General features: G+C 47.6%; 1 protein-coding gene across 2 annotated transcripts in view; it reads left to right on the top strand.

Annotated features, from left to right (window-relative positions):
* The window catches only part of DDX43 (DEAD-box helicase 43), a 156528-nt gene that overhangs the window by 23671 nt on the left and 115345 nt on the right, over positions 1-17512 (top strand). For both annotated transcript variants that reach the window (XR_012751422.1, XM_075338438.1), the window contains exons 3-7: positions 6501-6612; positions 9173-9304; positions 10757-10838; positions 12503-12659; positions 15047-15165. Coding sequence is in view for 1 of the 2 variants with exons in the window: in XM_075338438.1 (XP_075194553.1) it covers positions 6501-6612; positions 9173-9304; positions 10757-10838; positions 12503-12659; positions 15047-15165 (602 nt within the window). In the remaining variant the exon portion in view is untranslated. The remainder of the gene's footprint in view (positions 1-6500; positions 6613-9172; positions 9305-10756; positions 10839-12502; positions 12660-15046; positions 15166-17512) is intronic.

The following is a 17512-nucleotide window of genomic DNA, read 5'->3' as shown; positions in this document are numbered from 1 at the left end:
GAGTTATAACCTGTCAAAGTGACACTGGTCAGAATTGCAAAAAATGGCCAGGTCATTAGGGTGTTTTAGTGGCCGGGGGTGAAGGGGTTAACTCCTTTACGACACATGATGTATATTTACGTCATGTGTCGTGTCCTTTGCTTTGATGCAAGCTCGAACGGCTTGCCCACATCATTCCTTGCATATGGTGGCTCCTTTGATAAACCATCAAGTGCCTCCTAACAGCCGCTGGTGGATTGGAGATTCTCCTGCAGGATTGAATTAGCGCTGGTAGGGAGTACATCATTCCCCTCTCCCATGGTACGCACATGATGTCATTGAGGGGCGCTGATGTGTTGTCATGATAGCCAGAGGTCAGCAGATACTTGGTATCTGCATAGTCGTACTTACCTGGGGAATCATAATGCCTGGTCAGTTTTACCATTATAGTGAGCATGGTAAATAAAACCCCTCAAAACAATTGTGGAATTGCACCTTATTATTTCTCTGACGCCTCATTGGGGGACACAGGACCATGGGTGTTATGCTGCCTATCCATAGGAGGACACTAAGTAGATGCAAAAGCATAGCTCCTCCTCTGCAGTATACACCCCCTGGCCAGGCAACCTCAGTTTTAGCTTAGTGTCTGTAGGAGGCACATCTTCCAAGGTTTTGTTATTTTTTGAGGGCGACTGTTTCCTTTTGGGACCGATCTCCCAATACCATCAACGGGCGGGAAGGCGGAGTGCTGCTTCCACGTACCCCCTCCTGCGACGCTGGATCCTGGGCTGCATCTCACTGGACGACGGGTCCCACAGACACCGATTTTCCAGGGCAGAAGCACAATTCCTCAGCCCCTCTTTGCAGGCTCTGAGTTGAACATTTCACTGTGTGACCGGACAGCAGGCTGACTCTGCTATTCCCATCTGCCTGGACTGAGGCAGTGTTTAAGGTGAGATCCTGAGATGGGGGGGATGGGGGGGGGGGGGCCTGGGGGGGGGGGGGGGGCCCAGAGCTCAGGAACTCGCACTGTTTATTTGCTCCAGCTGTGTGCTCTGATTGCAGGAAAGCCGGCAGAGATTATCCTTCGGTGGCAAGCTGTGTGCTGACCGGAAGCTCCCTTCCCGCCGTCTTTTGCTACCGACAGCAGGGGGGGCACACTGACTTATTCTTGGTGCTCTTTTAGCGCTAAGCCCCGCGGCTGCGATAAGCCCCCCCCCCCCCGGAAAGCGTGGGAAGATCTCCACAGAGCTTACTCCTTCCTGAGGACGCAGGGCCATCGGCTGATTCTGGTGAGGTACTTGCTTCACTTGTGGCTCTGCAGACCGTTGCTCCCCTTCCTGGCATACTCCTATTAGGAACATGCAGAATTCTAAGGGCACTAAGAGCGCTAAGGCTCACATAGTCTACTATTCAGCCTGCACTGCCTTACCACGTAAACACACCTCTTCTCTCTGTGGTTTCTGTGCCCCTATAGCCCCCCAAGACCACCCTGCCACCACCGCCGCAACCGTCAGCCCAGAGCCTAGGGCTCCTAGCCCACCGGATTGGGCACAGTTTCTGTCCCAATCCATGGAAAAACTCACAGAACCTGGTTCTGGCTATGCAATGTCGTCCTCCACACCCTTCTGAGCCCCTAGACGGAACGCAGCCTGAGGATACCCCTATGGAGGATTCTTGTGAGGTAATCCGGGCCCATGCTTCACCGGTTGCAGGGATCAGGAAAAGAGCACACGGCCGGGTGTATCCAGCACTCTCTCATGGCCCCCGTGGCTCTCCCTCAGGAGCACACAGGGCAGGCTCTCCCACACGCTCCACGGCTTCTGAAGAGCTGGAGGAGGGAGAATGCTGTTTGTACCAGGAGGATTCCTTGGTTTCATCCTCCCCAGATGATCAAACTGAAATAGACTCCCTTATAGCATCAATCAACCAAACTCTGCATGTGGAAGATCCCCCATCCACTACCACTGACCATGCGGTCTCCTTTAAGAGGGCAAGAAAACTCCAAAAGGTTTTCGCTGATCACCCAGCGTTTCAGGATATCCTCACAAAGCAAAGGGAGAAGCCTGACAGGCGCTTCGGTAACCGAAAACTCATGGCGTCCCGGTACCCTTCTGCCTCACCTGCCCCTAAGGGCTGGGCCGATCCGCCCTCGGTCGACACCCCCCCCCCCCCCCCCGGTCTCCCTCCTTGCCACAAAGACGCTCCTGTCTTCACCCTATGGTTCCTCCATCAAGGACCCGACAGACAGATGGAGCACCTCGCCCGCTCTGCTTTTGAGGCTGCGGGTTCCTCCCTCTCGCCTTCCTTTGCCTCTGTGTAGGTCGCAAAGTCGATCTCGGTCTGGTCAGAATCCCTTAACACTTCGCTTGAGGAATCCCAGTTCACTCATACCGTCACAGAGGTAACAGCTCAAATTGCCGCTGCGGCGGAGTACCTCATGCAGGCCTCCATGGACGCTGCTACCTGCGTAGCGTTTGCCGCCTCCAATACCATAGCCATCCGTAGAGCCCTCTGGCTCCGACAATGGCGAGCGGACTCTGCCTCCAAGAAGTCTCTCACGGGCCTTCCCTTTTTTCCAGACCGATTGTTTGGCGAACGTCTGGACAAGCTCATTTCTGACGCCACGGGAGGAAAGAATACCTCCCTCCCCCAGCTGAAGTCCAGGACGACCTTCACCAGACGTCCACAGTCCTCGTTCTGCTCCTTTCGGAACTCCTTTGGTTGGTCGACATCCTGTGCTGTCCCCGCCCCCAGCCCCGGACTACGCAGGGACCAACCTTCTCAGCTCTCCCCGAAACCCACTTCGTCATGGAAGCCTAGACCGAAACGGTCCAGGACTAGGGAGACTCATCCACGACATTTTCCCCCCTCATGTACACTCATTGTAGGAGGTCGACTGCGGCTCTTTCAACACATCTGGGCTGCCGCCACAGACGACAAATGGGTGCAAGACCTTGTGTCTTCCGGTTACCACATAGAATTTCGGACCCGACCCCCGAGTCGGTTCTTTCTCTCAAACCCCCCAAAGACTCGAAAACAACGCAAAGCTTTTTTTCTCAGCAATCCACTCGCTCCAAACAGCAGGAGTGATAATACCTGTCTCGGACGACGAGAAGTTAAGAGGTTTTTATTCCAACCTCTTTGGTCCCCAAAAAGGATGGGTCAGTTCGACCCATCCTGGACCTCAAACACCTGAACAAACATGGGCACGTACGGAGATTCAGAATGGAGTCCCTAATGTCCATTATTGTGTCCATGGTCGAAGGGGAATTCCTCGCCTCCATAGACATCAAGGACGAATACCTGCACATACCCATCGCCCCAGATCACCAAAAGTTCCTCCGCTTCGCAGTTTAGTACTCCCACTTTCAAATCGTAGCTCTACCCTTCGGCCTTGCCACTGCACCAAGGGTCTTCACCAAAGTTATGGCGGCCGCCATGAGCGTCCTTCACGTCAGGGGAGTAGTCGTTCTCCCTTACTTGGACGACCTCCTCATCAAGGCCCCCTCCTTCCGTGACTGTTCAACCAGCGTACAGATCACTGTGGACACACTATCCCGCTTAGGGTGGCTAGTGAATCTAGACAAATCATCCCCGATCCCATCACGATCCATCACCTTCCTGGGCATGTCCCTGGACACACGTCGGGGCTTGATCTACCTCCCCCTGGACAAGGCGATCACTCTTCAACGAGCGGTACGCTGCCTTCTATGTCCTCTCTCTCCATTCGATTCAGCATGAAGGTACTCGGCAGGATGGTGGCGGCTATGGAAGCAGTACCCTTTGCTCAACTGCACCTCCTCCCACTGCAGCTAGCCCTTCAAGCGGCCTGGGACAAGAGCCCCTTCTCTCTGGACAGACATCTTCACCTGACGCCTTCAGTCAGGTACGCACTCCGCTGGTGGCTTCGGTCCTCATCATCGAAGGGGAGATCTTTTCTCCCAGTGAACTGGCTGGTCCTGACCACGGACGCCAGCCTCCTAGGCTGGGGAGCAGTGTACCGGCACCACACTGCTCAAGGACGTTGGACGCCCCAGGAGTCTTCCCTACCCACAAACATCCTGGAAATCCGCGCGATCAGGGTGTTCTCCCCTCTGCTAGCGGGTCATCAGATTCGAGTCCAATCGGACAATGCGACAGCTGTAGCCTATATCAATCGGCAGGGGGGCACCCGAGGCAAAGCGGCTTATGTCGAGGCCCACAAGATCCTTAGCTGGGCCAAATCGACGGGGTCAGTGATATCAGCGGTACACATACCGGGGGTAGAGAACTGGGCAGCAGACTTTCTAAGTCGCCAAGGCCTGGCTGCCGGAGAATGGTCTCTCCACCCAGATGTGTTTCTACACATCTGCACTCGCTGGGGCACACCAGACGTGGACCTAATGGCCTCAAGGTTGAACGCAAAGGTACCCGCGTTCATAGCCAGGTCACGCGACCCGCAGTCCATCGGCGCGGATGCTCTAATCTGCTCCTGGCACTACTTCTGCCTGCCTTACATATTTCCACCTCTACCCCTGCTGCCGCGGGTAATCATGAAGATCAAGGCAGAGGGAGTCCCGGTGATACTGATAGCACCGGACTGGCCCAGGCGTGCCTGGTACGCCAAATTAGTACAAATGCTCACAGACACACCGTGGCGCCTTCCAGACATCCCAGACTTGCTGACCCAAGGGCCCATTTCCCATCAGAACTCTAGAGCCCTGAAGCTGACGGCATGGCCATTGAGACCTGGGTATTAACAAGAGCGTGATTCTCCCCCGCGGTTATTCCCACCATGATCAGCGCCCGAAAGCCTGCTTCATCCCGCATTTACCACCGTACGTGGTGCAGGGAAACTAACGTGCAGCCTATGCCTCTGGCCATCCCCAGAATTCTCGACTTTCTACAGTCTGGCTTGCAAGCGGGGTTGGCTCTCAGTTCCCTTAAAGGGCAGGTCTCAGCGCTCTCAATCTTCTACCAATGCCGCCTGGCTCAAGAACCGCAAGTCAAGCCCTTCCTCCAGGGCGTTTCCCATCTAGTTCCACCGTACAAACGGCCGCTGGACCCATGGGACCTCAATCTCGTTCTGGACGGTCTCCAGAGGACTCCCTTTGAACCTCTCAAGGAATCCTCCCTTGCACTTCTGTCCTGGAAGATAACATTCCTGGTGGCAATTACGTCCATCAGACGGTTTTCGGAGCTGGCAGCACTTTCTTGCCGCAAGCCTTTTCTGATCTTTCACCAGGACAAGGTGGTTCTGCGCCCCCTTCCGTATTTTCTTCCAAAGGTTCCTACCCCGTTTCATTTGAACGAGGACATTGTTCTGCCTTCCTTTTGTCCACACCCAGTTCATAAGGTGGAAAGGTCTCTGCATTCGTTAGACCTCATCAGAGCTCTCAGATATTACATATCCAGGACAGCCCCCTTTAGGAAAACGGACTGTTTGTTCGTCATTCCTGAGGGGCCTAAGAAGGGACAGGCAGCTTCAAAGGCGACTCTGGCTCGCTGGATTCGCTCTGCGATCCATGAAGTCTACCACTTGCAACTCAAGCCCATTCCTAGTGGGCTGCGGGCTCATTCCACGCGAGCAGTTTGCGCTTCGTGGGCCATTCGGCATCAGGCTTCAGTGGAACAGGTGTGTAAGGCTGCGTCCTGGTCTAGCCTACATACGTTTTCAAAGCATTACAGAGTCCATACCCAGGTTTCAGCTGAGGCAAATCTGGGTAGGAAAATTCTGCAAACGGCAGTAGAGCACCTCTCTCAGTAGGCGCTCCAGGCTGTCTGGGACTGGTTCCTAGTCCTTGGGTTGTGTTGTCTTTTATTTTTTCCCACCCATGGACTGCTTTAGGACGTTCCATGGTCCTGTGTCCCCCAATGAGGCGTCAGAGAAAAACGGATTTTTGTGTACTCACGGTAAAATCGTTTTCTCTTAGCCATCATTGGGGGACACAGCACCCACCCTGTTGCCCTGTTGGGCCTTGGTTCTCTCAGTACCTTATTTGGTTATGACTCTTTTTTTCTCATGTTCCTCTGTTGAGAAGTTTTTACTGGTTTTTCTCCTACTGCTTGTGTACTAAAACTGAGGTTGCCTGGCCGGCCATAACACCCATGGTCCTGTGTCCCCCAATGATGGCTAAGAAAACAATTTTACGGTGAGTACACAAAAATCCGTTTTTTGCAATATCACCACACTTGTAAGTTTTGGGTCCGGTCCCGCCCCCCCCCCCTCCATTTCCAGTACAATATGGGGCAGAAGGAATGGTGTGGTGCAAGATCTGGATGAGAATGGGTGTAAGTGCGTATGTCCGTGTTCCGTGTGATAATTAAATAGAAAGCCTATTTGGTGCTTATACTGTGGTCTTTGATGTGTCCTAGCTATATGTTGCCACTGTTTCTTTGTTTTTTATAACTTCAATTTAATTTTACTTACTCTTGGACAATCCCTTCAAGATTTCATTATTTTTAAATATATAATTTCAGTACTTCTTGTGCAAAAGTATACATTTGAAAAGCTTGTTGCATTTTACTTCTGTTTTTAGATTGTGCAGGAAGCATACAATTCGCTAGTGAAGATATTTGGAAATTGTGAACAACAAAATAAAGCCAAAGAATTGATTGATGAGATTGTAGGATGTGATAGACAGGAGCATGGTGAGTAAGCTTTATTTTATAGCTAAGATACTAACCAGTTTGCACAGTAATGTCCCAAGCTTTATGATGTCTCTACACCCACAATTTCCCCCCAGCACCTGAATTTTCCAAAATTTTTGAAACTTCATAAATCTGACATGACTCTTGTCTGGAAATCCCCAGGATGTCAAAAATTCTATAAATTTGCTGCAGGTAAGGCTGCTTTCACACATCCGGTAGGTGCAGAGCCAGCCAGTCCGGCTCTAAAACCTATGCAACGGATGCGGCGAAAAAGCAGCATCCTTTGCATAAGTTTTTTAAATGCGGCCCGTTCGGTTTTTGCCGCTTGCGGCATGCTACTGAGCATGCGCAGTGGCAAAAACTGCATGCGGCGGCCGGATGCGGTTTTTGCCGCATCCGGCGTCCATAGGCATGCATTGAAAAATGTGCCGCATATGCCGTATGTGGTGCGATGCGGTTTTTTTTTTTACCGCACAAAAAAACGTTTCAGGCAACGTTCCATCCGGCCGCCGCATCGGCTAAATCTGCCGTATGCAGCAAAAACCGGACGGAACGCAAGCCCATGCGGCACTAATTAATGTCTATGCAGGAAAAACGCAACCGGCAGCAAAAAAAAAAAAAAAACGGTTGCGTTTTTCATGCAAAGTGCCGGATTGTGCCGCACAGGAAAAAACGGAGGTGTGAAAGCAGCCTAAAGGGGGCTGGCACTTTCTCTTGTTAGTGCAGCTTTCCTCACAAACTGACCATCTCATCTGTCCATACAATGGTCTTTGATTAAGGAGCATGTGACCAGACTTGTAAGTCAGCTTAATTCAATAGTAAAAGCACCTTTCCCATGTGAGATGTTTTACGATTGGAGGAGAATGAGGCACAGGTTTAATCGCATGCTCCTTAACCCCTTCACGACTAGGATGTATATGTATGTCCTAGGTTATCTCCCCCCTGCTGACCGCGGGCTCCCGCAAAGAGACCGTGGTCATCCCTGCGCATGTCTGCTGATCTGATCATCAGACATGTGCGGTTAATGGGCGCGAGTGGAGCAAAGATCCACCTGCACCCGTTAATCCCTTAGATCGCACAGTCAGTTTTTTTTTTTTTGTTTTTTTTTACAAACGTCTGAATTTTTTTTTTTTCACCAATTGGATAAAAGTAAAACTATACATGTATCTACAAACTCGTACTGACCTGGGGAGTCATAATGCTGGTCAGTTTTACTACATAGTGAACATGGTAAATTAAAAAAAAATATGTGACAATCGGACCGAGAAAACATGCTGCAGGTGGAATGCTATCCTGCTTCACTCGCACCCATTCAAGTCTATGGGGGCGAGAGAAACATTGTATTGCGCTCTCATTACAGCGGAGTGCAATGCGATTCTCGCATCAGGAGGCGATTGAGAGATAAATCTCTCCCTCTCCTCTGCAGTGCTGGCCCTCCCCTCCGCAGCTGTGGTCTGATCGCTGTGCTGCGAGCGTGAACCGAGTGTCATGCCAGCACTCACACCAATCCCGATGTGGCCTCAGCCTTAGTACATTGATTGCAATACACTGACAGCATCCTCGCAGACCATGATCATGGCATGGTCTCAGAGGCTTGCAGTAGCTGGGTGACCCAGAGGTAGTGATGAGTTAGTACAGCAGACTTCTAGATGCATCATGGTTTTGTAGAGCGTGGGCTGTCTGCAGGCTTTTTCCGGGTCCATGAAGATGAGCTCTGAGGTTTACTGCATAGCTGTAATCTGTCTCTTCAGCCGTCAATGTATTGTAGCAGTTGCAGGCCGTTTTCAATATTACTAATTCCCTTTGACAAAATCCAACAAAAAAAAAAAAAATAATAATAATTTTCAGGAATTACTGGGTTATGGTTATTGTGGCAATATTTGAAGTAATTTGTTCACATATGACCTAAACTATATGTTATTAAAGGAACAATTGGCAAATCTGATACCTGACAGTTCTGGACATGATGTGAAAATATGACAGAGGTACTCTTATTAGCTTATACCATAGCCCTAGTACATTGAAGATCACATCCGGGATGTACTGTATTTTGCATGTTAGGTGTAACTTGAATGTCTTAGGCTCCTTTCAGATTACGTTTTTCCCTACATCCACAGATCCCGTTGGAGCATCCGTCCAAACCGTCCCTCCCCCACTCTGCAAAGCGTGTATCGGACGCATGCACCGGCAGGGCCATTCACTGTAATGGAGCACACTGCGTTAGCGTGTGCTCTGTTTTGTGCCATTTTTGCACATATACGTGTTCTGCAGATGGACGCCCGAACGTAGTCGACTACGTTCGGGTGTCTGTCTGCAGAAAACGTATATGGCAAAAATAGCACAAAACAGAGCACACGCTAACGCAGTGTGCTCCATTACAGTGAATGGCCCTGCCGGTGCATGCGTCCGATACACGCTTTGCAGAGTGGGGGAGGGACGGTTCGGACGGATGCTCAAACGGGATCTGTGGATGTAGGGAAAAACGTAATCTGAAAGGAGCCTTAAGTATTTTAACTTTTTTCTTTTTACTGACTATAAACGGCACATTTTCTAAATGCAGGATGGGGACACAAGGACCGTTACTCCTCCAGCCCTCCTCGGTCTACTGAAAGTGAAGTTCAAGAAAAACCAGTGATAAATTGGGCTTTAATTCGGGAAAATCAGGATAAATATCAAGCAGAGAAATGGGCAGGTTTGTGTCTTTTGATGCCATGTTGCATTGTCCTATTGAATGTGTTGAAGGAGCTGTCACAATCCTGTGCAGCCCAGTTTGATTAGTGTAAATTGGGTACAAGTATGCGCTTCTGTTAGTCTACTTGGAACAAAAAAAAAATTGTACCAATAGGTTAAAAAGTAACTGTCTTTTTAATTTGTATTTGCTAAATCAATAGTGAACATGAAAATAAGCACCTTTTGTAATACTATATATAATTATGTATAAGCCAACTTTTTGAGCGCATGAAGCCCCCATCTGCTTATACTCGTGTCCTCTTGCATGCATCTTATGGATTGCTGGCACACTGACACCTCTTCCCTCGATAATCTCGGCCGGTAAACTGGGCCACTGTTGCCATCAGCGCTTTACTTCAATTGAATAACATTCGGCGCTGCAAATCATTCAGCTGAATAAAATAAAGCGCTGACGGCAGCAGTGGCCTACTGCAACGGCCAAGATCATCAAGGGGCCTACATGCCTGCAGTCCTGAAGAAGCAGGCAAGAGGACACCGAAAGAACGAAGGACAGGTGAGAAGAGTGTGTATATGTGAACAACTGCATAATAGAAGACTAGTATGAGGACATTGCTAAAAGACATTACTACAGGAGACTAGGATGGGGCACATTACATTTTATTGGTAACTATTTTTATTTTTGAAATTTACCATTAGCTGCTGTATTTCCCACCCTAGGCTTATACTTGAGTCAATAAGTTTTCCCAGTTTTTTTTGTGGTAAAATTAGGTGTCTCGGCTTATATTTGGGTCGACTTATACTTATGACTCCCAGAGCGGCACTCCCGCAGATGGTGCTCTCATCTAAGAGTCCAATCTGCGCACGCACTGACTCCCAGCGCCATCATTTGATACTGGGTCCGCGGACACACTGGGACACCTGCCGCACAGCCGCCCGCACAGAGAGGCAGCCGGCCTCCAGGACAGAGAGGCTGCCCGCACGCAGCCACAGGCACCCGGCTGCTAGTCAATAAGCCATAGAGAAATGGTGTAATTTAATCGCCACTGGTCTTAAAAGATCACCTAGAAATTGCTAACCTAGGGTAATAATCACCTGTGTGGACAGCAGGGAGGCAAGGCGGCAGCCATCACCTAGAAATTGCTAACCTAGGGTAGTAATCACCTGTGTGGGCAGCAGGAAGGCAGCAGCCCAAGTTGATGATTTGGTGCGGCCCCCGAAGGTTTGTAGAAAATTGTAACATTTCTCTGTAACCTAGACAACAAGCTGTAAATATAAAATTAAAAATCCCGCTATTCTTTAGAATGGCCTTTTTTGTTAGCAAGTTGTAAATTGCAATGTTGCTTGTTTTTTTACAGGTACTTTACAATTTTAACCATTTGTGAAGATGGGGCCCCACCCCACCCCCTTCATGCTAAATTTGTCCAATACTGACTTGTTTTTTGTTTGTTTTTAGATTTGCCTCCAATTCAGAAGGCTTTCTACAAGGAATCGTCCAGTGTTGCTTCAATGTCTGAAGAGGAGGTAACGGAATGGAGGTAAATTTGTGAAGTGGAAAGTTTTTAAAGTGAGCCTGTCTCAGGCACTGGCTGTCCAGTGTAGCCAGGTATGTTTGACTCTGAAGCGCTGCAGCTTTTCAGAGAAAACCATAATCTATAAGCCACAGGCTGTCAATCCAGCGCAGCAGGCGGGGAGAAGCCAGCGGCTTTTAAAATGTTTTTCACTGAAACTGCAGCATTGCAGAGTCAAACTTGGCTGAAATTATGCAGCATGTATCTACAAGAAATGTAGTGTAGTTTTTTTTTTGTTTTTTTTTTACTCACTTATATAGCGCTATTAATTCCATAGCAGTTACAGACATGAATGTCACTGTCCCCATTGAGGCTCACAATCTTAATATCCTAGCGGTATGTTTTTTGCAGCATGGGAATGAACCCATGCAAACACGGGGAGAACATGCAAACTGCTTGCAGATGGTGCGATTTGAACCCAGCATCCCATTGCTGCAACACTGCAGTGCTATCCACAGAGCCACCGTGTTGCTAAGTCCTAATTTAGCCTTGTCCCTTACCTCAGGTGCAGGCCATTACAGCTTGGCTATCCATGGTTACGTCCATTCATATAGTGACATGGAGACCCAAGCTGCTATGCCCTGCACATGATTATATATATATATATATATATATATTAGTGTGTATGTATATATATATATATATATATTATGTGTATGTATATATATGCAAATTGTCTCTCCAGTAAAGGAGACAAACTCTAGCACAGCGCCACCTATTGGAAGTAGCGATCCTAAAAGTCACAAGTGGATTTTTGACAATCCTTTGCAATATGACTCAGGATATATAAGCCAGATCAGAATCCCAATTTGCAGACACGGTGTTTCGGGGTGCTTGCCCCTCGTCAGTGCAAAGTATGGGGGTGTCTGATCTGGCTCATGAGAAAGCTATGTGGGGACCACGGGGGAACACTATTCTCCTTAAGGAGACTTTGCAAGCCAGTCTGGCTGCCAGGTAAGGGGACTTATAGCTGCAATGCCCCTAAAATTCCACGGGGGAACACTATTCTCCTTAAGGAGACTTTGCAAGCCAGTCTGGCTGCCAGGTAAGGGGACTTATAGCTGCAATGCCCCTCTGGGAAATATTCAAATTGTCTCTCCAGTAAAGGAGACAAACTCTAGCACAGCGCCACCTATTGGAAGTAGCGATCCTAAAAGTCACAAGTGGATTTTTGACAATCCTTTGCAATATGACTCAGGATATATAAGCCAGATCAGAATCCCAATTTGCAGACACGGTGTTTCGGGGTGCTTGCCCCTCGTCAGTGCAAAGTATGGGGGTGTCTGATCTGATATATGCATACATACATTGGATACATACATACATACATTGGGTACATATTTTTCACATTGCGTGTTGGCCGTCATTGATTTAAAATATGCGTCAGAAGTGGTGCTGGAGGTTAAAGGGCCTATGTAATTTCAGGGCATCCTCTTGTGAGATTTCAATTGTGGTGTGGGTCTTCACCAAAAAAATGTGTTTTATAAAAGTCAGGCCAATTTCTTTTTTCATATTTTGGCATCCCTGGTGGCACACTATCCTTTGTGCTATTATGGGGAAACTAAAATAACTTAGTTTAATTAGTCCCATTTTTAATTAGTTTCTTTTTTAATCTTATTTTTATGTTACAGGAAGGAAAACAATAACATTATATGGGATGACTTAAAAGTTGACCAAAAGAGACAAGCTCCCAATCCCATCCGTAGTTTTACAGATGCATTTCAACCATTTCCAGAAGTAATGGCTGCCCTAGACAATACTGGATTCAAAAGACCAACCCCAATTCAGGTAAATTTAAGGTGCAGTATAAATCAAAATAACACTTACGAGACTCAAGGAAGCACATTCTTGTTGTATTAGTAGTCCATACCTTTACCTGGCTAGTGTGTTCCTCCTGTTACTGAAAAATAAGCATTTCAATTGATATGCAAATGAGACTGGGTAGATCTGAAGCCTGTGTCACTCCAGCTCTATTCCCTGCCCAGCACCGCCTTCTCCTTAACTGACTGCTCTTTTGTCTGAAGCCATCATAAGCAGCATAAGCCCCCTGTTGGTATAAAACTGACAGGTCAAATATCCTGCAGTGCAGAAGTATTGGTGGGTATTGGAGCAACAATCAACAAGTGAAAAAGTAAAAAAAAAAAAAAATCCTAACAATGTGTGAAAATATGGGGGGGAAAAAACAAACCAAATATAATTTGCAACTAAAACCACTGTTATGCTGTGTTACGCGCTCTGCGTTTTTTGCCACGGTTTTGGTGCCGTTTGTTGTCCAAAACTGCATGTCTTTCCTTTTCCCAGCAAAGTTTATGATGATTCAAAAATGCTCTGCAAACGTTTGTTTTTTTTTTTCTGCTTTGTGGTGCATAAAAAAACTGTATAATGTCACTTTTGTGCGTGGTTTGTTTTTTTTTCTTAACCCTTCCAGCCATTTAATTCTCTTAAAGCGTCAAACATTCGTTTTGTTCACAAAGAATAACCTAACACACCTTTATATGTAATACTAGACACGTCCTCTTGTCCCACAAAAAAAAATCAGCCCTTTCATTACTTAAAAATAGTTTGTGTTCAAAAGTAGCAAAACATAAAAAGCTTTTAGAAAGAGGATATCACTGTAAGGAACAATTCATGCAATTTTTGTGGGGTGTTTTTGTTTTTGTTGTTTTCGGGGGGGGGGGGGGGGTGATACCATTTTTATTTGCTTTCAACTTTTTGATCTCATTTTATTCCACCATGGTTGTTTGATGGGCATGGTTATATTTTATCCATTGCATTTTTAACTTTTTGATCACTAGTCTAATACCCTATAGACCTGTATGACAGCCTGACAAGGCACAATACTGTATTTTTCGGACTATAAGACGCACCTGACCATAAGACGCACCCTGGTTTTAGAGCAGGAAAATAGTAAAATAAAATTTTAAGCAAAAAATGGAGTCATGACACACTGTTATGGGGCGAGGATCTGCTGCTGACACTGTTATGGTGGTAATGTCCCCAAATTCTAAGATACCCCATCCTGGTGATGATGATGATGATGCACGGGGGGAGTGAATACAGCCACACATGATCACTCCAGGCTGTAGTTGCCAGGGGTGATCATGTGGGCCGGCTGTTTATCCCTCGCCCATCATCCCGCCCACTTGCAGAGCTGAGAGATGATGGGCGGGCATATTAAATGAGCGGGTCCACGTGGTCACGGCAGGCTGCTGCAGCCTGCTCATGCCCCCGATGACCCACTCCATCGCAGCACCCTCATTCCGTGCAGCCCTACATTCAGACCATAAGACGCACCCCCCACTTTCCCCCAACATTTGGGGGGAAAAAAAAAGTGCGTCTTATGGTCCGAAAAATACGGTACTTGTCAGGTTGATTCTGGAAACATTGGTAAGAATGCAAGATAAGTCTCATAATGACCAGAAATGGTGTTATTTCCTCGTATACACACAGGACATCTTATTCTGAAAAATTTTGCAATCACAGTTACCCTTTTAGTAAAGTGAAATGTGACCATAGAAAACTGTCTGAGTCCATACTTCAGAAATGAGCAGCTTCATTAAATGGTTGAAGGGGTTTTCTGGTCTAAATCCATATGTCTGCAGTCTCTATATACCTGCACTGAGTGAGGCCGTGCCCATCTAGTTGGATTCTGGCTGGGAGTGTGTACATCAAACACTCTTGACCGCAGTTCCCAGCTCTGACGAATCCTCACAGGGTGTACGATGTGCAGATTCATAAGTCTGTAGTCACACACAGAGACTACAGACTTGCCAGTTTAGACCAGGAGCCCCTGTTTTTTTTTTTTTTTTTTTTCTTCATGGATACCACATACCAATTTTTATAACCTAAGGTGTTCTTCTCATGCACAGTGAGTCCATGTAAATTCCCATGGAGAAATGTCTGTTTTTGTGGGTGACATCCTCCCACCCCACCGCAACACGGATGGCATCCGTGTGTTGTGCATATTTAACATTGCAAAGTGCAGAAGCTTTGTAATTTCATTCTTTCTGTATGCTTACCAGAAAAAGCACTGATAAAATGCTGATGTCACTGGTACCGGTTATTCACTTGCCTTAGACATTTTACAGCTTTTATTACTTGGGATTCTTTCTCTGTAATGGGAATATTGTTTACATTCAGTTTACATTCCTACCTGTCTTGATTTTATTTTGTAGTCTCAGGCATGGCCCATCATCCTTCAAGGAATGGATCTCATTGGAATCGCCCAAACAGGGACTGGAAAAACACTGGCATATTTGTTGCCAGGATTTGTACACTTGGATCTTCAACCAATGTAAGTTACTATTTTCAGATTTATGACCTTAAAATCCATTTATCTTTCAGACTTGCAGGTTGCTCCTCGTTTTCAGAAAATTATAATGATTATATTTTCCTAGTTATTAAAATTTCCCTGCTGGTGTAAATAAGCACTAGGGTCTATAATGTGTAAGGAGGCAATGGTTAAATTAAAGGAATTGTCCAGTTCTTGGGCACCTCTTTTTTTAATTCTTATGTTCCCCATAGTAACCTTGTAACACTTTATACTCTCCTTCCGTGCCAGCACCGGCTCTCCTGCAGCTCATGTGACATTGGCTTCAGATCACATGACAATCAGCTGGCTTCACTTTGCTTGCTTACGGAGGCGGAGAGCAGCCACAGCTCTTGCTTCCTCCCAGATATCAGATTTTGTCCAAAAGAGGGGAGTGTGATGCCATCATTGGCCACAGGGATCGCGTGATATGTGACACGAGTACCTGGAAAGCTAGTGACAACACCACTGGAACAGCATTGGAGGCGGGTATAACTGTTGTTTTACTGGGGAGTGGGGGGAGAACATACGGGTTTAAGTAATAAACAACCCCTTAAATAATTAGCTCCTGTTCTTGTTTCTCTGCAGCATTTATATTCTGCACACAACTCTGCATCTTACACACCACTGCTGCATACACAGTAAAACATTGCTCTGCTGCACCCACACACAGCTCTGGTAGTTTAGTACCAGGTATATAGTAGTCTTCATCCCCACACTAGCACTTGCTTTGCTGAACACTCCTGTGCTCTGAGAGCCACTACCAGACTCCTGGTGGCTTGTGCCCTACATCATCTAGGTGATAGATGGAAGATCCGCAATCAATTAGACTGTCGTCTGAGCTTGTTCCACACTCCAAGCTGCAAATAAAAGAGGATTTATAAGCACTCTATTAGTGGAAAAGTTATGCACTATTGACCAACTAGTGCCCTTCATTTCCCATTTCACTGTGCTGGATCCTGTTTCCCATGTAACTAACATGCTGTTGTACGGTGTTGGTAGCAATAACATCTGTGTTTTTGTAAAGGGTTAGTCACAAAATAACAATGTGTAAACAAATAATTTCTGTCCTTTTTACATCTCATTTTGTATGTAGTATCCCCACCAAAGGATGCCTCTCAGTTCTATTTACCCTCCACTTGCCATTGCCATCCATTTAATGTTTGCTGGTTGATCAGGCACAGTGTAGTCTCAGCTGGCTTACTGTCTCCATTACTGACCTAGAATGTAAACTACTATTCGAGTACTCTCTATGCTTCTGTGTACTGTGTGCTCTTGTACTGCACTCTGCTTGACCACTTTTTATCTTGTGCCATCTACATTAGTATTGCTGCCTACATGATTTCTTTGTCGCTCCATTGGGAGACCCAGACAATTGGGTGTATAGCTTCTGCCTCCGGAGGCCACACAAAGTATTACACTTAAAAGTGTAAAGCCCCTCCCCTTCTGCCTATACACCCCCTGTGCATCACGGGCTCCTCAGTTTTTATGCTTTGTGCGAAGGAGGCTGACATCCACGCATAGCTCCACATCTTAGTCAGCAGCAGCTGCTGACTATGTCGGATGGAAGAAAAGAGGGCCCATATAGGGCCCCCAGCATGCTCCCTTCTCACCCCACTCTGGTCGGCGGTGCTGTTAAGGTTGAGGTACCCATTGCGGGTACATAGGCAGGAGCCACATGCTGTTTTCCTTCCCCATCCCTTAATGGGCTCTGGGTGAAGTGGGATCCTATTCGGTCTCCAGGCACTGAGGCCGTGCTCCCTCCGCAGCCCCTGGGGAATCTGCTGGACAGGAGCCGAGTATCGTCAGGGACAAGGCCCTGCTACTGTGAGGTACTGTGTCCCCGTGGGGACCGCGCATGGAGCGCTGGTACCATATACACTGCAGCACTGCTGGGTGTGTTAGTGCGCCGGGGACTACCGCGCCGGCCGCGCTTATATGCCGGCCGCGCTTATAACTTTAGTCCCTGGCTTTTGCGGCCTAGTAGCGCATATTCCCGCCCCCAGGCCTGTCAGTCAGGGGAAGGGCGGGACGCTGCACAGAACGTCAGCGCTGAGGGCTGGAGCATACTCTGTATCCTCCTCCCCCCTCATTCAGCTCAGTGGGGCTCCAGATTCCCGCACTTTCTAGGGCACGCCCTCGGCCCCCTCCTCCCCACAGAACGCCGGCAGCCATTCCTGTCAGCTCTTCTGACGCTGGAGAGGAGAGAAAGCTCTGGGAGGCCCAGGCAGGGAAGCTGGTGATCACACAACCGCTTTGTGCGGTCGGTAAGCAGCACCTGAGGTGCTGGCCCCACTGAGTGCCGGAGTGTACATATATATATATATGCTTA

The sequence above is a fragment of the Anomaloglossus baeobatrachus genome, chromosome 3 (genome assembly GCF_048569485.1).
Source record: "Anomaloglossus baeobatrachus isolate aAnoBae1 chromosome 3, aAnoBae1.hap1, whole genome shotgun sequence".
Lineage (NCBI taxonomy): Eukaryota > Metazoa > Chordata > Amphibia > Anura > Aromobatidae > Anomaloglossus > Anomaloglossus baeobatrachus.
The sequence above is the reverse complement of the archived record's forward strand: the minus strand, read 5'-3'. Positions and strand labels throughout refer to the sequence as shown.